The sequence below is a fragment of the Salvelinus fontinalis genome, chromosome 27, assembly GCF_029448725.1.
Source record: "Salvelinus fontinalis isolate EN_2023a chromosome 27, ASM2944872v1, whole genome shotgun sequence".
Classification (NCBI taxonomy): Eukaryota; Metazoa; Chordata; class Actinopteri; order Salmoniformes; family Salmonidae; genus Salvelinus; species Salvelinus fontinalis.
Genome location: NC_074691.1, coordinates 12,736,337 through 12,762,329, shown reverse-complemented (window position 1 = coordinate 12,762,329; position 25,993 = coordinate 12,736,337). Strand labels below are relative to the sequence as shown.

Sequence of the window (25,993 nt, the reverse complement as noted above, 5' to 3'; positions counted from 1 at the left end):
CCCAAGGGGTCAGAGTGCAACGGCTTGGATGACACAGAATGAAAACATACAAAGCTGATTTCTTTGCCAGCCAGGTGCCACAGTCGCGCCTCTGCACCTTTCTAGTCCAGTCCTTCTCCACTGACCTGGTACCAGTGAGTGGAATAAACACTTGGGGAGTGTGGCCAATGCAGCGATTACAACTGATAGACACTTAGAGGGAGTTTGTACGGCCGGGTTATCATTTACAGTTCACTCATTGCCTTTGGTTCTCAAACCATTCTACTCTCTCATGGGCTCTATACAAATCTCTGTACAAACGCCTACAACTGCTTTTCAAACGGCAACAAACAATAATGCGGATCAATGATGAAGTCGAAGTGTGACTGTGGACTAATACAATTCTGAAATGTTAGATCATGGAGGCATTAGATTAGATGTGGAGAAATGGATAGGGCATATATAGCCACCCACTTAGCCACTATGTTGGGACAGCAAAGCCATTACAATCTTAAAAGACCAAGCAAAATGTTGCCTCATGAATATCTACCAATTCAGAACCTGTGCCCATGACAAAGAATCTTTCTTCAAGAGTTGTTTCAAGTTTACTGATTGGTCTCCCTATTATCTTGTCCTTTCCATCCAATTCCTCCTTCCACCTCTATCCAACGAAGAGAACGGAATGTATTATTTTCTCTCCGTCGTTCTGTTCTCTCTTAGACGGGACAAACTGTCAATCTAGGGGTAGACGTAAGCAGGGTTTAGGCAGAGGGACTATGAGAGTCTACCTCTTGCATTTTAATCAACACCAGCCCATTTCAAATGAAAGGGGAGGCAGCAATGGAATGGAGACTCCAGTTATGGAGTTTCTACCGCTGTTTAATGCACTTTTGGATCAATAAACAATTGCAAATTGTTATAGTCAGCAAAGACGTGGTTGTAAAATACTAAGTTCAGATGGCATCCAATGACCTATACTATTCTGTGAGTTGGTTGCCCATCAATATGTCTGGTGTGAGGTATTGAGTTGTTATTCCCAAACCACCCTGCTCCACACACATGCAAGGTGAACAGTATACCGCACCAACATAGGCATTAGTAACCACTGAAATGCTAGTAAAAAATAAATAAATAAGTAAATAATAATATCGGGAATCTGCTAAGAAAAGGCTTGTAGTGTCGCACAGCAGCTGAGGGTGTGCCTTAATTACCACAATCAGTGTAATGATAACTAATTAGCCAATTCAAATTAGTTCCTGTAATTTAAAGTCTATCATTGAGATGAACTATTAGAGTCATCATTACTGTAAAGGTTGCTGTTGTCATTTCTAAAATGTAATCTAAGCGCCATCTCCAGCAGATGCAGCAGTGTTGGCCGATGAGATTTTTCACATAATTTAAATAAACAGCTCATTACACTGAAATTAATTGATTTGGCACAACGGAATTATGGGACGTACAAACAGGGGACAAAGGACACTGACAGACAATCAAACCTAGACTGAATGTTCAATTTTATTTAACACATGGGAGATCAAAGATAAAGAAATAAAAGTCAAACTCATTTTAAACCTCACTTCAAGTGCTTATCGGGTAAACATTTTGTGGCACTGATTTCTATCTCTTCTATCGACCTCTGCCCTACGTAGATGGTAAACAGTATATAATATTTAACAGTTGTGTTGGAGTAACCAAGGGCTTTAATGATCTCATTCATTATTCAGAGGCGCTCGTATCAGATGGTTCAGCTGAAAGAGAGAGATGGGCTGTTTACTAAGACTTGTAACAACAACACGCTGCCTCTCCACGGTCACCATCAAGCCTCTCAATGAGGAGAATGGACCCACAACATAGATACACTTGGTAAGCTACACTTGTGGCACGTACACAGCTCATACACCTCCCATTACGGCTAGGAGCTTACGATCTGTAATGTATTGACGAGTAGAAGTAGAATTAAAAGGTGGGAAACAAACAGTCATCATATTGTCTAGTGGAGGTATTCGTAGTGGCTGTATCGGATAGGAGAGGTCAGTAGGTTTACAGGTAAATATCATTATGCCCTTAAGGTTGGATTAATATAGAGAATGATTATAACATTTCAAGACGATCGATGAAGACGTAAATAGACAAGAAAGTACATCAAGCAAGAAGTTAATTACCATGTATTTCATAACATTATCTCAATCCGTTAAATAATATGGCATACATACATTATATGCCACTGTACATCTTTAAATATGGCGAGAAATATTGACAGATCTTAGAGGTAATTTACAGAGCGCATACGCAATATCAAATGTTAAACCCGTCTTGACAATCCTTTACCTTGTTACAACCAGTCCCAGTGCAGCCTGGTGAGTGGAGACTATTGTGTGTCGTAGCACTGCTAGCTGACTCTCTGGGAGATATTGTTCATGTCTGTCAGTACCATTGTTCTGTAACTGCGCTCCAGACCCTCCATGTACTCAAGGTAATTACTCACTCTGAAGCCTTGGATGGGTTCCTCCTGATGGGAATCAAGGGGAGAGAAGAGAACACAACAACTCTGGTTAGGCTCCTAGTCCAGAGCTTTATGGGCTGTGTGTGTGTGTGTGTGTGTGTGTGTGTGTGTGTGTGTGTGTGTGTGTGTGTGTGTGTGTGTGTGTGTGTGTGTGTGTGTGTGTGTGTGTGTGCGTGCGTGTGTGCGGTAAGGGGGGTGGCATAGCAATATACAACCAACAACAACGTGGACTTAACAACCTGTAATAGTACAGCCAGTATGTGGTATGACCTAATTTGCAAGGACAACTTATCAACCCCAATTGGATCAAGGCCAAAATGCTAGGGATACGAAGATAACATTTAATTTGGTCATTTGTACTGTCAGCAATTTACTTTAAGGTATTATAATTACTCTCAGTGACACATCTTTTATGGTGATTCTCAAGTTCACAGACAATGAAAATGAAAAACACTCGGTGTGCAGTGCAAGTGTATTCTGTTTGCTACCTACAGAACACAGCACCCAAAGGTCAGGTTGGCATTTATTGTCATGAATCTTGCCCTGGAGGTAGCTATGCAGAGTGGTCACTAGCTAGCACAGTCACAAAATCTGATTTAAACTGAACCTTAACCATACTGCTAAGCCTAATCTGAATGCCTAACCCTAACCTTCAATTAAGATCAAAAAGCACATTTCATTTTCATGACTTTTTCATGAACAATCCTGATCAAACAAGTGCAAAGCTAATTTCACATCCTTAAATTCATGCTTTAAATGATGTAGAGAGGTACAGGTACGAGGTCTTTGTGTCTGAGTGCATTGCCAGACATAAGGTAGACCTGTTATGTACAGTATGTTCAGGAGTACATTCACTTAATCACCCTGTCAAAACATGAGAGCGCCGTCATGATAAATGTGAGATTAGCATGAAGAACATCCTACATCCTGTTTCTTTCTCTGTAGACGCCAATCTTTGTATGAAAATCCATCAAAATGACCAATGCAATTTCCCTTTATCACTTGTCACCCAGAAAAGAGCTGTAAACACCGTCAAACAAGTGGAAATAGTGAACAGATAAGAATTCATACAGCAAGAAGGTATACCAACTGTACTGCAGCCTCGATCTTATTGTTACCGTGAGAGAGAAGTAAGTAAGGGAAGAAGTGGACATGTTGGAAGGCACTTTAGAAAATGTTTGGGAGCACTTCTTTGGGTAATAAAACCTATGGCAGCATTGTGTAATGATAGACATTTCCTTTAGAATTTTCACAAAGAAAGGCTTTATTTTCAGTTTTTCATGTAACATCTGAGTCACTGACGATGCTTTTTCACTTTGTGTCTTCCACCGCATCAAGCTGCAGACTGACATCAAGAACAATTGTACCAAGTCATTTCCATTTCAATGTTTTATTTACATGAAATATAGACCCAAGAAGGTGTAGACATGTAAAAACCCAACAAACCCATCCGAAGTCCGGCTTAAACCCTTCTCATATTATTCAAAGTGTGAACCTCAATGAGCATATCCAAGATGGCATGTTTCAAACTTTCCAAGTTGAACCGAGGACAGTGAAGAGGCTGCTTACGTGTGTTTCTGTCAAGCTGTATTTGCTACAAAAATGCATGCTACAATTCATCACAAGAATATCTCCAGATACAGCCATAACATGATCTTTTATTCAAACTACTGTCAGAGCCTGTTGATGGAGCGTGGACTCTGCTGTTATCTGCTGAAGACCGATTCACTAACTCCAGGTAGACAAACAGACTCACCTTGAGGAAGACCTGCAGGTCCTGGGTCTGTGTGTGCTGCAGGATGTCCTGCTGCAGGTGTTTCAGCACAGCCACACACATGTACACCTGGTAGTCCGGCCCCATCACCACACAGGTGGACACGTAGTGGCAGATCTCAGACCAGTCCAGGTAGTTCCAGAAACACTGGCCTAGCCACTGCACACACATCTGGAAAAACACCCGCCCACACATTTAATAAATTATATAAAGAATGTAAACCATAAAATTAGATGGTTGAAGTGATGAAAATAAAGGGTTATGCTTTTTATTTATTTTTTATCTAATGACTTGGAGAAAAGACTATTAAGACTTTGAGGCAGTAGCTTTATGGAGTATGCAGAGTGGTTGTAAGTCTACCATGTGCTTTAATAACTGGGGTTACATGAAAAATAACTGGACAGCCTGACTGACCATAATAGACTTAACACTCTACCTAGGATACTGAAGCACACAGAGGACAATAGGTAAAAAAAAAAAAAAGTCCCTTTTTCAGGACCCTGTCTTTCAAAGATAATTCGTAAAAATCCAAATAACTTCACAGGTCTTCATTGTAAAGGGCTTAAACACTCTTTCCCATGCTTGTTCAATGAACCATAAACAATTAATGAACATGCACCTGTGGAACAGTCGTTAAGACACTAACAGCTTACAGACGGTAGGCAATTAAGGTCACAGTTATGAAAACTTGGGACACTAAAGAAAGATGTCCCTGCTCATCTGCGTGAACATGCCTTAGGCATGCTGCAAGGAGGCATGAGGACTGCAGATGTGGCCAGGGCAATAAATTGCAATGTCCGTACTGTGAGACGCCCAAGACAGCGCTGGAGGTTCTGTCATGGTCTGGGGCTGTCATGGTCTGGAACTGCCTGGACTGGCTCATCCTGACACGACCTTCCAGCCTGACAATGCCACCAGCCATTCTGCTCGTTCTGTGCGTGATTTCCTACAAGACAGGAATGTCAGTGTTCTGCCATGGCCAGCGAAGAGCCCGGATCTCAATCCCTTTGAGCACATCTAGGAACTGTTGGATCGGAGGGTGAGGGATAGGGCCAATCCCCTCAGAAATGTCCGGGAACTTGCAGGTGCCTTGGTGGAAGAGTGGGGTAACATATCACAGCAAGAACTGGCAAATCTGGTGCAGTCCATGAGGAGGAGATGCTCTGCAGTACTTATTGCAGCTGGTGGCCAAACCAGATACTGACTGTTACTTTTGATTTTCACCCCCCCTTTGTTCAGGGACACATTATTCCATTTCTGTTAGTCACAGGTCTGTGGAACTTGTTCAGATTATGTTTCAGTTGTTGAATCTTATGTTCATACAAATATTTACACATGTTAAGTTTACTGAAAATAAACGCAGTTGACAGTGAGAGGACGTTTTGTTTTTTGCTGAGTTTATTTTCAATGCATAATGGATTACTATCAAGCTCATATAATGCAGCAATAAAAACAATGACAAATCCTAATTGGTTGTCACGTTCCTGACCTGTTTTCCTTTGTTTTGTATTCATTTTAGTTGGTCAGGGCGTGAGTTGGGTGGGTTTGTCTATGTTTGTATTTCTATGTGGGGTTTTGTGTTCGGCCTGGTATGATTCTCAATTAGAGACAGGTGTGTATTGTTTGTCTCTAATTGAGAGTCATACAAAGGCAGCCAGGGTTTCACTGGTGTTTTGTGGGTGTTTGTTCCTGTGTCAGTGTTTGGGCCACACAGGACGGTTGAAGGTTTGTTAGTTTGTTGTTTTGTAGTTTTGTAGTGTCGTGTTTGCTGTTTTCATTAAAAGTATGATTAATCACCAATCCACATCTTGGTCCGATCCATGCTCCTCCTCGTTTGAGGAGGAGAACAACATTGACTGCCTTTACAGAAACACCCACCACAACAGGACCAAGCGGATTGAGGAGAGAGAAAGGGAACTACAGCAATGGGGAAAAGAGGAATGGACTTGGGAGGAGATTCTGGACGGAGAAGGACCCTGGGCAGAGCCAGAGGAGTGTCGCCGCCCCAAAGCGGAGCTGGAGGCAGCAAAAGCGGAGAGGAGGCATTATGAGGCGCTTGCAAGGCAGAGTGGCTGGAAACCCGAGAGGCTCACCCAAAAATTTCTTGGGGGGGGGGCTAAAGGGGAGTGTGGCGAAGCCGGGTTGGATACCTGAGCCAACTCCCCGGGCTTGCCGTGGAGTAAGAGGGCGTCGTACTGGTCAGACACCGTGTTATGCGGTAAAGCGCACGGTGTCCCCAGTACGCGTGCTTAGCCCAGTGCGGGCTATTCCACCTTGCCGCACTGGGAGGGCTAGGTTGGGCATCGAGCCGAGTGCCATGAAGCCGGCCCAACGTATCTGGTCTCCAGTACGTCTCCTCGGGCCGGTGTACATGGCACCAGCCTTACAGGTGGTGTCCCCGGTTCGCCTGCATAGCCCAGTGCGGGCTATTCCACCTCGCCGCACTGGCAGGGCTACGGGGTCCATTCAACCTGGTAAGGTTGGGGAGGCTCGGTGCTCAAGAGCACGTGTCCTCCTTCACGGTCCGGTATATCCGGCGCCACCTTCCCACCCCAGCTCAGTACCACCAGTGCCTACACCACGCACCAGGCTTCCAGTGCATCTCCAGAGCCCTGTTCCTCTTCCACGTACTCTCCCTATGGTGCGTGTCTCCAGCCCGGTGCCTCCAGTTCCGGCACCACGCACCAAGCCTCCTGTGCGTCTCCAGAGCCCTGGACACACTGTTCCTTCTCCCCGCACTCGCCCTGAGGTGCGTGCCCTCAGCCCGGTACCTCCAGTTCCGGTACCACGCACCAGGCCTAGAGTGCGCCACGAGAGTCCAGTGTGCCCTGTTCCTGTTCCCCGCACTCGCCCTGAGGTGCGTGCCCTCAGCCCGGTACCTCCAGTTCCGGTACCACGCACCAGGCCTATAGTGCGTCTCAGCCGGCCAGAGTCTGCCGTCTGCCCAGCGGTGCCTGAACGGCCCGTCTGCCCAGCTCCGTCTGAGCCATCTGTCTGCCCAGCGCCGTCTGAGCCATCTGTCTGCCCAGCGCCGTCTGAGCCATCTGTCTGCCCAGCGCCGTCTGAGCCATCTGTCTGCCCAGCGCCGTCTGAGCCATCTGTCTGCCCAGCGCCGTCTGAGCCATCTGTCTGCCCAGCGCCGTCTGAGCCATCTGTCTGCCCAGCGCCGTCTGAGCCATCTGTCTGCCCAGCGCCATCTGAGTCAGCCGTCTGCCACGAGCCATTAGAGCCGCCCGTCTGTCCCGAGCCAGTAGAGCCGTCCGTCAGTCAGGAGCCGCTAGAGCCGTCCGTCAGTCAGGAGCTGCCAGAGACGCCCGCCAGTCAGGAGCTGCCAGAGACGCCCGCCAGTCAGGAGCTGCCAGAGACGCCCGCCAGTCAGGAGCTGCCAGAGACGCCCGCCAGTCAGGAGCTGCCAGAGACGCCCGCCAGTCAGGAGCTGCCAGAGACGCCCGCCAGTCAGGCGCTGCCAGAGACGCCCGCCAGTCAGGCGCTGCCAGAGACGCCCGCCAGTCAGGCGCTGCCAGAGACGCCCGCCAGTCAGGAGCTGCCAGAGACGCCCGCCAGTCAGGAGCTGCCAGAGACGCCCGCCAGTCAGGAGCTGCCAGAGACGCCCGCCAGTCAGGAGCTGCCCGCCAGTCAGGAGCTGCCCTACAGTCCGGAGCTGCCCTACAGTCCGGAGCTGCCCTACAGTCCGGAGCTGCCCTACAGTCCGGAGCTGCCACTCAGCCCGGACCTGCCGGAGTCCCTCAGCCAGGACCTGCCGGAGTCCCTCAGCCAGGACCTGCCGCCCCTTATCCCGGTGTTGCCCCTTGTCCCGGTGCTGCCCCTTGTCCCGGTGCTGCCCCTTGTCCCGGTGCTGCCCCTTGTCCCGGTGCTGCCCCTTGTCCCGGTGCTGCCCCTTGTCCCGGTGCTGCCCCTTGTCCCGGTGCTGCCCCTTGTCCCGGTGCTGCCCCTTATCCCGGTGCTGCCCCTTATCCCGGTGCTGCCCCTTCATTTAGGTGGGGTTAGTGGGAGGGTGGTCATTGGGAGGGGGATAAAGAAGCGGGGATTGATTATGGTGGGGTGGGGACCTCGTCCACCGCCAGAGCCGCCACCGTGGACAGACGCCCACCCAGACCCTCCCCTAGACTTTGTGCTGGTGCGCCCGGAGTTCGCACCTTAAGGGGGGGGTTCTGTCACGTTCCTGACCTGTTTTCCTTTGTTTTGTATTCATTTTAGTTGGTCAGGGCGTGAGTTGGGTGGGTTTGTCTATGTTTGTATTTCTATGTGGGGTTTTGTGTTCGGCCTGGTATGATTCTCAATTAGAGACAGGTGTGTATTGTTTGTCTCTAATTGAGAGTCATACAAAGGCAGCCAGGGTTTCACTGGTGTTTTGTGGGTGTTTGTTCCTGTGTCAGTGTTTGGGCCACACAGGACGGTTGAAGGTTTGTTAGTTTGTTGTTTTGTAGTTTTGTAGTGTCGTGTTTGCTGTTTTCATTAAAAGTATGATTAATCACCAATCCGCATCTTGGTCCGATCCATGCTCCTCCTCGTTTGAGGAGGAGAACAACAATGACTGCCGTTACATTGGTTTTGCTGTCAGAATCACCAGTACACTGAACACCATTTACAGTTCTTTCTAACTGGGCCTCCAAGAGCATGTTGAGAATGCATTGTATTTTCAAGTTATTTTCAATTACAGTATTTTGAAGGGAAAGAAGTGAATTCAACTTGAACTATTCAGTCAGACAGAGCTAACCCAAGTCCCAGCCTGTTCTGCTAGGCCCTCCACCTCTGCCCACCAACTCCACACTGCAATTTACTTTGTTTGTTTACGTTCTCTGAATATCTTTCCTAGCAACTCCAAAGGAGGTGGCGTAGCTGCAGCTGGAATTTCAACGAGGCACCCAGGAGCACAATAATATCTTGCCATTCCTGATGGAGGAATGAATCTGACCTTCAACCGATGGTCAGATTCATGACGTGATTCCTGATTTGTCATGTTTTCAAAACTCAACTTATTAGGGTATATTTTCATTTATGGCAAAGAATATACTGGATTTATATATAGAGCTGTGATTGGGAAACTGGGAGGAAGTGCATTCAATAGTTTGCACCCAATGACTTTGACTTAAAAGCTATATTATAAACTTTTTTTATTGTGAGAGACTCTTTGGCTTATAGTCCCTGTTGACACACATTACGTCTGAGATGACAGTCCGCCTGAAACACTGAGCCAAAAGGAGATGAGATCAAAAGGAAGATTTTTCAAGGTGAACTTTTTGTTTGAGGATGAAAGTTTACGTCAAGGGAATCAACTGTGGCAAGCTGAACAACAGAGGGATTCCGCAGCCTCAGTTCTGAACTTTTATATGGAGAATAAGTACTACTGTCACCTTGAGGGAAACGTATTATGCCGGTTCATGAAAACTAATTTTCTATCCCATTTTAATGGTCATAAGCATGGTCAAAATAGTCCCTTAGCGTGTCCATTTCATTATAATACCATTCTGATGAGTGAAACATTTGGACAAGTGAAAGGACGAAGGGTGATATTATACCTGGGAGGGGGTAAAACCGGACATCCTGAAGGCAGAGAAAACTAGAGGCACTTCAGTCTTCAGCAGCATCTCTACATAGTGTGTTGTGCATGAGTAGACCGGATGGATGCTAGACTGAGCAATCTCCATGGGTAGGTGAACCTAAAAGGTGAAGAGAAGTTCAGATTTACAAAGCATAGTAACTAACTACAAAAGCCAAGCTCTGTAGGTTAATAGCTAAACTTGCCAAAAATGAACGCCAAATGCCAAACAGACAGCTGATTGGTCTGATTTTCACTCCTCAATTTCCTCCAAACAGAATTGTCAGAGCCCAATGCTTTCGGAGAACGCAGTGTGTGTGCGTGCGTGGATGTGTTTCACTGGGTACACTGTGTGAATTTGCTACTATCACTTAATCACTTGTCCCTCTGTTCTTCTAGGTATTGACAGCATCGACCGCATAAAATTTACAGAGGATTGTGCCGCCACTGTTTAGTAATTCTCCCTCATCTGCGACATGGTGTGCTTACTCCCATCTGCCTGCATACATCCTGATTTGCATGCACTGCTGTTTGGATGATGAAGATTTGTAATCAGTTGTGCAAGCGCTTCCACCATTTCCAAGACATATTCTTACTGCTGAAACGCTATTAACGGCTGAGTATTCAACGTCATCAGCAGCCAGAGCTGGCTGTTTCCAAATGTAAGTGGGGACATTGATAATGACTATTCCAGCATAATCGTATCATATTCACCAAGAAAACACGCAGTATTAAGAATCCGTAGTCTACACAGATACAAACGATAACATAACAAAAACGTGTATGATTTGGCTTGTGGTGCATAAATTGGGTGAGAATATTTAGCATTAAAATGCAACTCATCTTTCCAATGTATGGCCATACAAATGACAGTATTTCATAAGAATCCAATTTTGCAGGAGGATTCATTACACGCTCCCACCAAATGAAAGACGTGTTTATCTCCTTACATACTTTTAACCGTCTTCTTCCTTGACTACTTCCAAAGCTGCATGAAAATAGAAGGCAGGGAGAAACAGAGGGAAAGAGCAGGGGGAGAAAAGAGCTACGCTCTATCTGTCAGACTGGAGGCAACTTAGTATTCAGTCCCTTCCTGGAAGAACGCGGGGTGGGCTGCTGGACTCACCGATCCGTGGAGCCTGGCGGGCCAGAGGAAGGCTGATGTGAGCAGGGTGGAGAGGTGGAGGAGGAGGCGGAGGGCTCTCTCCATGTCTCCAGCCATGATGAGGAACACGGTGGAGGCGAACCAGTCATGACCTGGGTAGGCTCCCTGCAGAGTGTCTGGTGGAGGGGAGTTATGGAGAGGCTCTGACAGAGTGCAACATCTGGGCCTGTCTGACTGGACATCACCATGGCCCCCCAGCAGAACAACCAGACCAGGGGTAATGTCAGGGCCACTATAAAAAACCCACCCAGAGCACCACAGGCCAGTCTCAGCAGGAAGGAGAGGGGTTGAAGATTGAGGGGACTGAGGCTGGATGCAGTGGGCCTCAATTTGATTGACAGACACATACTGTAGGGGAGTGGACGATGATGATAAACATAGACGTATGAATTTGAATTTAAAACAGAGCATAGTCATGAGAGGCTCTTATCAGGTAATAAAGAGAGGAATCTCAGCAGAACTTCAAGTATCATTCAATTGAGAAAAATGTAAGTTTCTGAAAGCCTCTGAGGGTTCATGTTGCGTCCTTGAAAAATGCAGGTGTAAAATATACACTGCTCAAAAAAATAAAGGGAACACTTAAACAACACAATGTAACTCCAAGTCAATCACACTTCTGTGAAATCAAACTGTCCACTTAGGAAGCAACACTGATTGACAATAAATTTCACATGCTGTTGTGCAAATGGAATAGACAAAAGGTGGAAATTATAGGCAATTAGTAAGACACCCCCAAAAAAGGAATGGTTCTGCAGGTGGTGACCACACACCACTTCTCAGTTCCTATGCTTCCTGGCTGATGTTTTGGTCACTTTTGAATGCTGGCGGTGCTCTCACTCTAGTGGTAGCATGAGACGGAGTCTACAACCCACACAAGTGGCTCAGGTAGTGCAGTTCATCCAGGATGGCACATCAATGCGAGCTGTGGCAAAAAGGTTTGTTGTGTCTGTCAGCGTAGTGTCAAGAGCATGGAGGCGCTACCAGGAGACAGGCCAGTACATCAGGAGACGTGGAGGAGGCCGTAGGAGGGCAACAACCCAGCAGCAGGGCCGCTACCTCCGCCTTTGTGCAAGGAGGTGCACTGCCAGAGCCCTGCAAAATGACCTCCAGCAGGCCACAAATGTGCATGTGTCAGCATATGGTCTCAGAAGGGGTCTGAGGATCTCATCTCGGTACCTAATGGCAGTCAGGCTACCTCTGGCGAGCACATGGAGGGCTGTGCGGACCCACAAAGAAATGCCACCAGACACCATGACTGACCCACCGCCAAACCGGTCATGCTGGAGGATGTTGCAGGCAGCAGAACGTTCTCCACGGCGTCTCCAGACTCTGTCACATGTGCTCATGTGCTCAGTGTGAACCTGCTTTCATCTGTGAAGAGCACAGGGCGCCAGTGGCGAATTTGCCAATCTTGGTGCTCTCTGGCAAATGCCAAACGTCCTGCACGGTGTTGGGCTGTAAGCACAACCCCCACCTGTGGATGTCGGGCCCTCATACCACCCTCTTGGAGTCTGTTTCTGACCGTTTGAGCAAACACATGCACATTTGTGGCCTGCTGGAGGTCATTTTGCAGGGCTCTGGCAGTGCACCTCCTTGCACAAAGGCGGAGGTAGCGGTCCTGCTGCTGGGTTGTTGCCCTCCTACGGCCTCCTCCACGTCTCCTGATGTACTGGCCTGTCTCCTGGTAGCGCCTCCATGCTCTGGACACTACGCTGACAGACACAGCAAACCTTTTTGCCACAGCTCGCATTGATGTGCCATCCTGGATGAGCTGCACTACCTGAGACACTTGTGTGGGTTGTAGACTCCGTCTCATGCTACCACTAGAGTGAAAGCACCGCCAGCATTCAAAAGTGACCAAAACATCAGCCAGGAAGCATAGGAACTGAGAAGTGGTGTGTGGTCACCACCTGCAGAACCATTCCTTTTTTGGGGGTGTCTTACTAATTGCCTATAATTTCCACCTTTTGTCTATTCCATTTGCACAACAGCATGTGAAATTTATTGTCAATCAGTGTTGCTTCCTAAGTGGACAGTTTGATTTCACAGAAGTGTGATTGACTTGGAGTTACATTGTGTTGTTTAAGTGTTCCCTTTATTTTTTTGAGCAGTGTATTTTCTTCCTTTGAGAGAAAATCATAGATATCACTTTACTGACTCTGGAATAGTCAGCAGATGCTTAGTCAGTCCCATTGTGATTCGTATGGTTGTCAAACATAGCTGATAAGGATACAAAGCTCCGACGTGAGCTTGGCTCTCTGTTGAGATAGGAGCTCTTGGCAATGCTTCATCAAAAGACAGAGGTCCTGCTCAGAGTTATCCCTCAGTAAGTTCAGATGTCTCCCATACCTACAAACAAACAGTCACAAATTCAAACATTCAGGATTCTACTGTAGATCACACTTTGACTCATCTATTTATCAAATTATGTGGTGTTCAATCAGAACAATTAGGGTTAATAGAAGGATATAATTAGCCTAAATGAGCCTTGTCTTAACGCTCATCATTCATTAGCATATTGCCCAAAGAGTACGCAATATCTTATTTGAGTTCATAGAAAGTTTACCTATTGTTCTAGAATGTCTCTGCAATAGTGCTGATCACTATATCATTCTGTAATAATCATTTTTTTGTTATCTTTATTGGCCGTTGAGTACCTGCTCTCTCTGAGAAAATGGCTGGTGCTTACTGGGGGGATTGGAACAAAGCTGGGAGGTTCAGACTTTGAGGATGCAGACGGCATTACCTGAGAGAGGCCTGAATCCCCAGCTGGTCCACAGACGACAGGCTGCCAGTCTTTATGCCGCTCCCCGACGCTATAAAACACGCAATAAAGGAACTGGAAATTACCAGGGGTTTACTCACTAGCGCTCCCCAGCCATCAATAAAAATGTTAATTCAATGACTGTGGCAAAGCAAAGCGACTGTGCCTTTGGCAATGCTCGCTCATTTGGCGAAATGACTCAAACCCTAATCTCGCATCAAGTGATACACTGCAGAGATGATCAGACGAGCGTTCTGTATTCATCATAGAAACCAATGCATGCTTTAATTGAGAAAATGGCCTTGATGAGAGCGAAGTAAACCTGCAGCTCTGTGGAAACTACTCTTCCCTCCTTATTAATATCAGTGCCACTCCCTGATTGAAATGACTATCTAATGGAGATGAATGGCTTCTCTCTCCCGTCTGCCATTGTTTCTTCTTGATAGATGAGCCCCTGAGAAAGGCCTGGGAGTGAGGTGAAGGAACTCCAGCAAATGACTCTCCACCACATAATGGCAGCCCCTCGACATGAGCAAATCTGTGAGCCTGTTGTTAATGTCAATCACAAGCCATGACAGGAGAGGGGAAGAGAGCTAAACCACACAGGCTATGACAACTGCTCCCCTGATGGACCATTTGGTGAAAGGAATAACTTCACGGAGGAAAGGACAAAAGGGGAAAACAGGGCATGGGAGTGTGTGTGTGCATGTGTGTCTGAGGGGGAGATGGGAGAGTGTGAGAGAGAAATGATTTTCTTGACTTTTCAAGTTTCTTTAGACTTTTTCTACGATTCTCCCTCCTTTGTGAGCTACAGTACAGGCCAAGAGTACAGCTCAGCTCTAATGAGCATGTCTTGCACAAAGAGACTCCAGTGTTTGTTTGAGTTAAGCAAGCGAAGCGAAGAAAGAACACTTCAAATCAAAATCAAATGTAATTTGTCACATGCTCTAAATACAACACGAGTAGACTTTACAGTGAAATGCTTACTTTGCAGTGTAGAGTTAAAAAGTAAGACACATATTTGCTGAATAAAAAAGGAAATAGTAACACAATAAAAACAATAATGAGGCTATATACAAGAAGTACCAGTACCGAGTTAATGTGCAGGGGTACGAGGTAGTTGAGGTAATACAGTATGTACATTTGGGTAGGGGTAAAAGTGACTAGGCAATCAGGATATATCATAAACAGAGTAGCAGCAGTGTGTGAAAGTGTCAATCTGTGAGTGTGTGTGTATGGAGTCAATATGCATGTGTATACATTTAAGTCATTTAGCAGACGCTCTTATCCAGAGCGACTTACATGTGTGTTTTGTGTGTGTGAGCGTATGTAGTGTGAGTGTGTGGGTAGAGTCTAGTGAGTGGGCATACAGCCAGTGCAAGGGAGTCAGTGCAAAACAACTAAGATAAATAAATAATAATAAAGGGTCAATGTAAATAGTCCTGGTAGCCATGTGATTAACTTTTCATCAGTCTTATGGCTAGAAGCTGTTCAGGTGCCTTTTGGTCACAGACTTGGCGCTCTGGTACCACTTGCCATGTGGAAGCAGAGAGAAGAGTCTATGACTTGGGTGGCTGGAGTATTTTTAGGGCCTGCCTCTGACACCGCCTGGTATAAAAGTCCTGAATAGCAGGGAGTTTGGCCCCAAACTGGGCTGTACTCACTACTTTCTGTAGCCCCTTGCGGTCGGATGCCGAGCAGTTGCCATACCAAGCGGTGATGCAGCCAGTCAAGATGCTCAGTGGTGCAGCTGTAGAACTTTCTGAGGATCTGTGGGCCCATGCCAAATCTTTTCAGCCTCCCGAGGGGGGGGGGGGGGGGGGGGGGGGGGGCGATGTCGTGCCCTCTTCATGATTGTGTTGGTGTGTTTGGACCATGATAGGTCCTTAGTGATGTGGACACTGAAGAACTTGAAGGTCTCGACCCGCTCTGCTACAGCCCCGTCGACGTGAATGGGGGTGTATCGGCACTCCGTTTCCTGTAGTCCACGATAAGCTCCTTTATCTTGCTGACGTTGAGAGAGAGGTTGTTGTCCTGGCACTACACTGCCAAGTCTCTGACCTCGTCCCTATAGGCTGTCTCATTGTCGTCGGTGATCAAGCCTATCACCGTCGCGTTGTCGGCAAACTTAATGATGGTGTTGGAGTAGTGTGCGGCCACGCAGTCCTGGGTGAACAGGGATTATAGGAGGGGACTGAGCACGCACCCATGAGGGGTCCCTGTGTTGAGGGTCAGCGTGGCAGATGTGTTGTTGTCTACCCTAACCATCTGGTGGCGGCCCGTCAGGAAGTCCAGGATCCAGTTGCAGAGGGAGGTGTTCAGTCCCAGGTTCCTGAGCTTAGTGATGAGCTTGGAGGGCACTATGGTGTTAAACGCTGAGCTGTAGTCAATGAACAGCATTCTCACATAGGTATTTCCTTTGTCCAGGTGGGAAAGGGCAGTGTGGAGTGCAATAGAGATTGTGTCATCTGTGGATCGGTTGGGGCAGTATGCGAATTGGAATGGGTCTGCAATGATGGTGTTGATGTGAGCCATGATCAGCCTTTCAAAGCATTTCATGGCTACAGATGTGAGTGCTATGAGATGGTAGTCATTTAGACAGGTTACCTTGGCATTCTTAGGCACAGGGACTATGGTGATTTGCTTGAAACATGTAGGTCAGGGCTGCACAACCCTCTTCCTGGAGATCTACTGTCCTGTAGGTTATCAGTCCAACCCTATTCCTGGAGATCTACTGTCCTGTAGGTTTTCAGTCCAACCCTCTTCCTGGAGATCTACTGTCCTGTAGGTTTTCAGTCCAACCCTCTTCCTGTAGATCTACTGTCCTGTAGGTTTTCAGTCCAGCCCTCTTCCTGGAGATCTACTGTCCTGTAGGTTTTCAGTCCAACCCTAATTTAGCATATCTGTTACAGCTAGTTAAGGTCCTGTTGAGCAGCTAATTAGTAGAATCCGGTGTGTTAATTTAGGGTTGGACTGAAAACCCACAGGACGGTAGATCTCCAGGAAGAGGGTTGGGCAGCCCTGATGTAGGTATTACAGACTGGGTCAGAGAGATGTTGAAAATGTCAGTGAAGACACTTGCCAGCAGGTCAGCGCATGCTTTGAGTACTCGCCCTGGTAATCCATCTGGGCCTGCGGCCTTGTGAATGTTAACCTGTTGAAAGCACTTAAAATTCTCTCACATCGGCGGAGAGTGTGATCATACAGTCGTCAGGGGACAGCATGGTTCAGTGTTGCTTGCCTTGAAGCGAGCATAGAAGGAATTTAGCTTATCTGGTAGGCTCACATCACTGGGCATCTCTCAGCTCGGTTTCCCTTTGTAATCTGTGATAGTTTGCAAGCCCTGCCACATTCATGGTATTGATCAGGACTAAAGCACAAAGAGGGCTCAATGAGAAACACTGACGCACCTCTGCATGTTACCAAGTCAACCATATACTATTAGACATTTATTAACAGAATTCTACAGGAACACATGACGGAACATATATAAAGGAAGGGGTCTCAAACAGTGATAAAGGTATATTAGCCTAGGTTTGAGGAAACACTAAAACTAAGCTCCAAGAAAACATGAAAATAAAGATTCAAATCAGCACCAATGCTTTAGAAATGACAGACTGGTCTAAAGTTACTAGCTAGCTCCCGTTAATAGATAATGGGCAGTGAGGTCTCATTGGACCCTGAAAACGTTGATGTGTGTTGATAGCATAATGAGGCTAAAAGAACACCAAAGCACTGAGGATCCTTTGAGCTTCAAGGGAAAGTTAGTTAAATAACTACTGATGAGATGGAGAGAATGTTCTCACTGAACAGTAAATAACCTGCCTTTGGATTTCTGGACAAAGAGCCAGATGTCATGATGGAGTATATTGTACGAGATAAATAATACATGGAAAATGATTATAACACTAGGGGAAAAAAACTATATTTGAGTTGGATTTAAAATGTTCTATTCTATATGAGTGGCGGATGGATGCTGATTTGTCCTGACATTAGATATCCACATACAGTTGAAGTCGGAAGTTTACATACACCTTAGCCAAATACATTTAAACTAAGTTTTTCACAATTCCTGACATTTAATCCTAGTAAGAATTCCCTGTTTTAGGTCAGTTAGGATCACCACTTTATTTTAAGATTGTGAAATGTCAGAATAATAGTAGAGAGAATGATTTATTTCAGCTTTTATTTCTTTCATCACATTCCCAGTGGGTCAGAAGTTTACATACACTCAATTAATATTTGGTAGCATTGCCTTTAAATTGTTTAACTTTGGTCAAACGTTTCGGGTAGCCTTCCACAAGCTTCCCACAATAAGTTTGGTGAATTTTGGCCCATTTCTCCTGACAGAGCTGGTGGAACTGAGTCAGGTTTGTAGGCCTCCTTGCTCGCACACGCCTTTTCAGTTCTTTCCACAAATGTTCTATGGGATTGAGGTCAGGACTTTGTGATGGCCACTCCAATACCTTGACTTTGTTGTCCTTAAGCCATTTTGCCACAACTTTGGAAGTATGCTTGGGGTCATTGTCCATTTGGAAGACCCATTTGCGACCAAGCTTTAACTTCCTGACTGATATCTTGAGATGTTGCTTCAATATATCCACATCATTTTCCTACCTCATGATGCCCTCTATTTTGTGAAGTGCACCAGTCCCTCCTGCAGCAATGCACCCCCACAACATGATGCTGCCATCCCCGTGCTTCACGGTTGGGATGGTGTTCTTCGGCTTGCAAGCCTCCCCCTTTTTCCTCCAAACATAACGATGGTCATTATGGTCAAACAGTTCTATTTTTGATTCATCAGACCAGAGGACATTACTCCAAAAAGTACGATATTTGTCCCCATGTGCAGTTGCAAACCGTAGTCTGGCTTTTTTTATGGCAGTTTTGGAGCAGTGGCCTCTTCCTTGCTGAGAGTCTTTTCAGGTTATGTCGATATAGAACTCGTTTTACCGTGGATATATATACTTTTGTACCTGTTTCCTCCCGCATCTTCACAAGGTACTTTGCTGTTGTTCTGGGATTGATTTTCACTTTTCGCACCAAAGTACGTTCATCTCTAGGAGACAAAACTTCCTGAGCGGTATGACGGCTGGGTGGTCCCATGGTGTTTATACTTGCGTACTATTGTTTGTACAGATGAACGTGGTATCTTCAGGCATTTGGAAATTGCTCCCAAGGATGAACCAGAACTGTGGAGGTCTACATTTGTTTTTCTGAGGTCTTAGCTGATTTTTTTGATTTTCCCATGATGTCAAGCAAAGAGGCACTGAGTTTGAAGGTAGGCCTTGAAATACATGCACAGGTACACCTCCAATTGACTAAAATTATGTCAATTAGCCTATCAGAAGCTTCTAAAGCCATTACATCATTTTCTGGAATTTTCCAAGCTGTTTAAAGGCACAGTCAACTTAGTGTGTCATGCACAAAGTAGATGTCCTAACCGACTTGGCAAAACCATAGTTTGTTAACAAGAAATTTGTGGAGTGGTTGAAAAACAAGTTTTAATGATTCCAACCTAATTGTATGTAAACATCCGACTTCAACTGTAGATGAGTGACTCATCACTAATTAAAACAGTTCATTATAGATTAAAAAAAACTGTGAATGTGACACCGATGGCAGCATTTTATCCTTTGCTCTTCATTTTTGATTGATAAATGTGTTACCACTGGGAAAGCTTCAAGCCAAAATCCACAAAAATGCAAGATGAATCACTCACTCACTAGGCCACACTGACCTATGTAGTCCGCAGGTGGGAAGAAACGTTCTGACGGCAAAGCAGAAAGGTGCGACACAGCCTTCTCCAGTAGATCAGCCAGGACTGTGGGCGGATACAGGAAACACATAGTGGGTTTTAGGAACATCACAGATGCCTTTGAAAAGCCATCTCTCTTCAATGATACATCATGCAAGTACAAATTGAGCTGCTTTTACTGTACACACAGCCGGGAAAATAGGAAGGTAATCAAGCATCTTGTTTATCTAATATATGAAGAAAGGAAGCTCTGTGTAGACAATTTTTATAATTTAAGCTACATCAAAGGCCCTCGTCCTGAGCGCTTCTTTGTCTCTGAATTAAATAAGAAATCAAGAAGTCTCTTACTCTGCACTCCGTGATCCCTTCACAAGCAATAATTCAAAATGTAACTATTTTAGATTGACATTCAGAGGAAGCAATTGAACACACAATGAATCATGACGGTTTCGATGATTAGCAACCAATAAATTACATGAACACCCTCAGAGACCGCAACAGCTGACACATGACAAGTATGGTCAATTACAAGTAAAGTAAATTAAAATCTTACATGGGAAAGATAGTAATCTTAACAAATTGGTCATTGATACACTTGCAGTTACAGTGGGGCAAAAAAGTATTTAGTCAGCCACCAATTGTGCAAGTTCTCCCACTTAAAAAGATGAGAGAGGCCTGTAATTTTCATCATAGGTACACTTCAACTACGACAGACAAATGAGAAAAAAAAATCCAGAAAATCACATTGTAGGATTTTAAATTAATTAATTTTCAAATTATGGTGGAAAATAAGTATTTGGTCACCTACAAACAAGCAAGATTTCTGGCTCTCACAGACCTGTTGCTGGGCAACACGGACTTTCAACTCCCTCCAAAGATTTTCTATGAGGTTGAGATCTGGAGACTGGCTAGGCCACTCCAGGACCTTGAAATGCTTCTTACGCAGCTACGCCTTCGTTGCCCGGGCGGTGTGTTTGGGATCATTGTCATGCTGAAAGACCCAGCCACGTTTCATCTTCAATGCCCTTGCTGATGGAAGGAGGTTTTCACTCAAAATCTCACGATACATGGCCCCATTCATTCTGTCCTTTACACGGATCAGTCGTCCTGGTCCCTTTGCAGAAAAACAGCCCCAAAGCATGATGTTTCCACCCCCATGCTTCACAGTAGGTATGGTGTTCTTTGGATGCAACTCAGCATTCTTTGTCCTCCAAACACGACGAGTTGAGTTTTTACCAAAAAGTTCTATTTTGGTTTCATCTGACCATATGACATTCTCCCAATCTTCTTCTGGATCATCCAAATGATCTCTAGCAAACTTCAGACGGGCCTGGACATGTACTGGCTTAAGCAGGGGGACACGTCTGGCACTGCAGGATTTGAGTCCCTGGCGGCGTAGTGTGTTACTGATGGTAGGCTTTGTTACTTTGGTCCCAGCTCTCTGCAGGTCATTCACTTTGTCCCCCCATGTGGTTCTGGGATTTTTGCTCACTGTTCTTGTGATCATTTTGACCCCACGGGGTGAGATCTTGCGTGGAGCCCCAGATCGAGGGAGATTATCAATGGTCTTGTATGTCTTCCATTTCCTAATAATTGCTCCCACAGTTGATTTCTTCAAACCAAGCTGCTTACCTATTGCAGATTCAGTCTTCCCAGCCTGGTGCAGGTCTATAATTTTGTTTCTGGTGTCCTTTGACAGCTCTTTGGTCTTGGCCATAGTGGAGTTTGGAGTGTGACTGTTTGAGGTTGTGGACAGGTGTCTTTTAAACTGATAACAAGTTCAAACAGGTGCCATTAATACAGGTAACGAGTGGAGTACAGAGGAGCCTCTTAAAGAAGAAGTTACAGGTCTGTGAGAGCCAGAAATCTTGCTTGTTTGTAGGTGACCAAATACTTATTTTCCACCATAATTTGCAAATAAATTCATTAAAGATCCTACAATGTGATTTTCTGGATTTTTTTTCTCATTTTGTCTGTCATAGTTGAAGTGTACCTATGAGGAAAATTACAGGCCTCTCTCATCTTTTTAAGTGGGAGAACTTGCACAATTGGTGGCTGACTAAATACTTTTTTGCCCCACTGTATATGCAGAGAGCTATTGGTTCTTCATTATCTAGTACTCAGGACACTCAATATGGGTCTATCATTTCATCCACTGACAAATTGATCATCCACTGACAAATTGATCGTCCATTTATTCGTGGGAACTTAACGGACTATCAAATGTTAACATACTGTGTCCTCCGTCTGTGGTTTGAATATAAAACAGATGAGATATAACCCAACAGAACTATTGTTCTCAAATACAGTGTGTAACGTATTGATTGTAGTATATCATGTAATGGCAAGAACTTTGAAATGTTGATTCAGGGTTTTTATTGATAAACTATTCAAGGTCAGAAGTCTAGGTCTGGGTTATTTCCCTTCTGACCATGTGACCTGACCAGGAATATCTCTGTATCGTATCTAGGGCCCAGAGTTGTTCCTGGTTAGACCATGTGGTCTAGAAAAACGTATTGCCCTACACATAACATCATTGTATATCACCCACCATTCCCTGAGACAATGTTGGACTTGGTGGTCATGGCTTTGCAGTACTGTCTCCTACAGGTATCCATCCAGCTCCCATCCTTCTCTGTGTTCTTGGTGGAGGCCAGGAAGGCACTTATCTCACAGTCTACAGACAAAACAAAAATACATTGTTCACTCCGACTACCAAATGCCTTTATTCACATTCTCATCAACTTCCAGTAGAGTCTTTTGCCTCCATTATGCAATCAGAGATATCTTTTCTTTCGTGACCCTGACTTTTTTAACAACATTGACATTCAGTTGAAGTCAGAAGTTTACATACACCTTAGCCAAATACATTTAAACTCAGTTTTTCACAATTCCTGACAATGTATAAGGTAATATTTGCCCTATTTTCCCTGGGTTATCTTTGGTAGATTCAGTATGTAACACTTACCCTGTTTACCCCGGGTTGTCTTTGGAAGATTCAGTATGTAACACTTACCCTGTTTACCTCGGGTTGTCTTTGGAAGATTCAGTATATAATAATTGGGCAGAGGGTATGATGAAAACATCGGCCATGGATAAGGGTCAGTGCCCTAAAAAAGATTAATAATCATTATGTTAAAATATATGTGATCTCTCTGTTTACAAACTCCTACAAGCGTACGTATCTCATATTATTGACACACCTAACAAAAATATGGTGTATTACTGATTGTCTGTAGATGCTGTGTAATAAGTGAAATCTGAGCTATTCCACATGTAAATATTTAGAATATAAATCACATATGAACCATGGTTTACTTTTCAGATTCAGAGTACTCTAAATGTCAATTGAGTTTTTTTTGCTAATCCTTATCATCTTGTCTGTGCTATTTACATTCATTGAAGACATGGTGCTATTGAGAGCATGTCTTTCCAGGTCACTAGTTTCTGTGTCACGGAAGCCACGGAATATCACAGCATCCCTGGAACAGGTTACCATGATGAACCTTTTGTATGCAGATGCTAGCATTTAAATGTAACACACAGTTCTGGAAAACAATTCCTTCAGTCATCAGGACTTCCTCGACTTGATGTAAGGCCAAGGGGTGTGAGTGGAAAGGCACTGACCTTCTGGAGGACCCTAAGGGGAAGTCTCCTCTCCGATGGTCCTCCAATCACACTCATACGCACCAGGATGTGGTTCCTCTCCACAGATAGACCATCAATGATGAAATCTCTGAGAGAGGAGAGGGGGGAAGGAAAGATGGGAGGAGAAATCTCCACTTCACAAATAAAACTAGCGTGCATGCAGATATATTTATTTTGTGACCGGACAATATGGAGCATTTCAATTCATGAACAGTTGCAATATCCATTAAGGAGGCATTCAAAACACCCTTTTGGAAATTGCCTTTTGTTTACGCTTTATTTCCATGACAAGGCAAATTATCCATTTCTTATTTTGTTGTGATTAACCTCTAACGGTGGAACCAACGCCTGCCATAGCATTATGAGGCACAGGAAATCAAAACCCTTTTCAAATACCCTTCACCGGACGATGGATCGGTGATGTTGTCCTTCTGACATTGCAGCAACATGTCGGAAATGTTGTACTGTGACTCCAGAAGAAGGAGGGAGTCTAGGTTGCAGCACATCACACTAAGTAATCTGAAAGTACACCAAAATACATAGATAAACACATTTTTACTTCTCAAGGACATAGAATTACAGATCGTACAGACGTAATCGTTATAAAATGACTCAGCCACTTGATTTCGAGTGCTTGCTCTGACAACCCATTGGGTCTAGCTGCCTACTGCTTACACACCTACAACAGACAGCATGTTGTCTTTTTCCCAGGTCTTATGAAAGCTATCATTTGTTTCTGCTAGCCTGCCTTATTGCCTTGTGTATTAACAGACTCCACAGAGGACCAAGCCAGAGTGCTTTGCATAATAGGGAGAAAGAATCCCTAACTGAGTTGTGGAAATAAATTTCAACATTAATGGAGCAGTTGTGAGAGTAATAAATCCTGAAAGCGGATGCAGGAGCGATGTGACGGAGACATTGTGTATTTTTGGAGAACATAGCTGCGACATAAAACAGGCAGGTGGAAGTGAGCAGTAAAATATGACAATCTTGGGTTATATTGTTAAGTGACAGACATGTCCCTCTCTAATGGCTATAATGAAGGGATTTCCTAGTGAGCAGTCAGTTCATATCAGCCTGGTACTTTTACAGTGACAGTGACACAAGCCTACTAAACAGGATTTGGGCAGCAACACAACATACTGTACTGAAGCTGTACTCAGCCAAAATGGTTCTTCCATTGCAGCCTGCACTTTAACTCAAGACCAAAACAATCTTGGGACCCTTGGAGCAATTCTAGACATAATTGTTTCGACACAGACACCAAACTGCAGGAATGCAAGTTCTTGTAAACAGGAAAAAAGATCCAGTCCTTGAGCAGAAATAATCCCACCAGTCAAATCATTAACTACAAGTGAAAGATTGTGTAGAAGCCAGCCAGGAGGCAGTAAACATTATAAATGCTTGTTCTGCATTCAGGGAGTAAGGAGCTCCATCTTTGTTCATACCATTACAGGCTCTGATAAGGAGTGCAGCGTGAGGGCAATTCATTATCATTATTTTAAGCATGAAAAATGGGAGCCAACGTGCTGCTGAGACACTTGTGAAATGAACACTGAATAAAACCGTTCAAGCAAATTACACAGCCACAGCGTTTTGTCAACAGGAAGCCTTCCTCTTCAAAAACAAGAGTCTCCTAATTGATTCATTTTGCATATTTGGTGGAGCTGAGTGGGGCCCTCCTAAGAGAATGTAGCTCAGGCTCTTTCATCTGCAGTTTCCGCCACGCTCCCTGAAACACCAACACTGACTTGCCCTCCTTCTGACTGGGGCGGCCATCGCTAAGGATTCACTTTGACTTCTAAACCAGTGTGTCCCTCTGGCAGAGAAGTACAGAACATTCAAAACAGCAGAGAGAAAATAGTCTAAAGTAGTGAAAAATTCAGGGGCAATGTGTTAAAAAAACAATAAGGTGTCTGTAAGAGAACAATCTAGAGACAGCCCTTTGCGATGCGGTACACAGAGATGTGATCTGGTTAAGCAAGGAGAGGTGTGAGTTGTTGCTGTGATGGAGCATTCTGTCAAAGCAAGATGATTCATTTCTGTGATGCTGTCAACTGTCATCACGCCCTCAGTGTGATGGGCACCTTCAGTCATTCAGTTTGACGTCCATTGGAAGACAGAATGGCTTTGTGAGTTCTGAAGGCTGTCCGTTTCCCAACTCATCCTTCATTATTTAACATGCAGGTCAACATCTAACCTATATCTACAGTTCTTTTTCAAGATGTAGATGTTGTGTTCAGTTCCAAGGACAATTAGCGTGGAGAAACCCTAGCAAACAGTGAGTGAGCTAACACCCAGTCAAACCTGAGTAAGGCAGCTTGGAAGTGGAACAAAAAATACTTTCCTCATTTCCAAGAGCTACTTCCATGCCAGAGAAGAAATACAGCCCCCCAGCATTGAGAAATGGTTACCAGGTGGTCCGTACTCACAGTGCTGTGCATTATTTATCCACTCTTCCTCCACTAGGAAACTGGTTTACTCACCCATAAACACACAGCAGCTGCTACATCTACACTGTGCTGTGCTGTCAGAGACTAGACATGTCTAGACTGTCCTATGGACACCGTACACGTCACTCTGATAGGTCCTCCCTGTGATATCCTGCCAGCCAGTCCAGCGACACACAGACGGCTGTGACAGTTGTTGGGTGAAATTAGGACGTGAGGAGGGACAGTGGTTCAGTAATGATGACCTCTCCCCAGAGAGACAGAGAGTGAGGCAGAGGTCATCTAGTGACAAGTCTATAACCACTAGAAGTGTGTAAAAGTGAAAGAACCAGCCAGCCGTGTTAACACTGAGGCAGCCTGGTGTTTGTTTGAAGTCGATGTGGAATACATTG

At 45.0% G+C, this 25,993-nt stretch overlaps 1 protein-coding gene across 6 annotated transcripts in view; it reads right to left on the bottom strand.

Annotated features, from left to right (window-relative positions):
• Nucleotides 1-1,476: 1,476 nt before the first annotated feature.
• Nucleotides 1,477-25,993, bottom strand: part of LOC129825069 (protein broad-minded-like) — a 45,464-nt gene continuing 20,947 nt past the window's right edge. For 4 of the 6 annotated variants that reach the window (XM_055884820.1, XM_055884823.1, XM_055884822.1 and 1 more), the window contains exons 24-34: nt 23,548-23,670; nt 23,131-23,239; nt 22,520-22,613; nt 22,055-22,180; nt 19,486-19,569; nt 13,728-13,797; nt 13,215-13,330; nt 10,943-11,097; nt 9,797-9,937; nt 4,239-4,427; nt 1,477-2,488 (exon numbers count right to left, since the gene is read on the bottom strand). In XM_055884820.1, the coding sequence (XP_055740795.1) occupies nt 2,369-2,488; nt 4,239-4,427; nt 9,797-9,937; nt 10,943-11,097; nt 13,215-13,330; nt 13,728-13,797; nt 19,486-19,569; nt 22,055-22,180; nt 22,520-22,613; nt 23,131-23,239; nt 23,548-23,670 (1,327 nt within the window). In that variant the 3' untranslated portion in view covers nt 1,477-2,368. Of the gene's footprint in view, nt 2,489-4,238; nt 4,428-9,796; nt 9,938-10,942; nt 11,098-13,214; nt 13,331-13,727; nt 13,798-19,471; nt 19,570-22,054; nt 22,181-22,519; nt 22,614-23,130; nt 23,240-23,547; nt 23,671-25,993 lie in introns of those variants that run through there. The other 2 variants (XR_008754822.1, XR_008754823.1) reach the window with 2 other exon arrangements.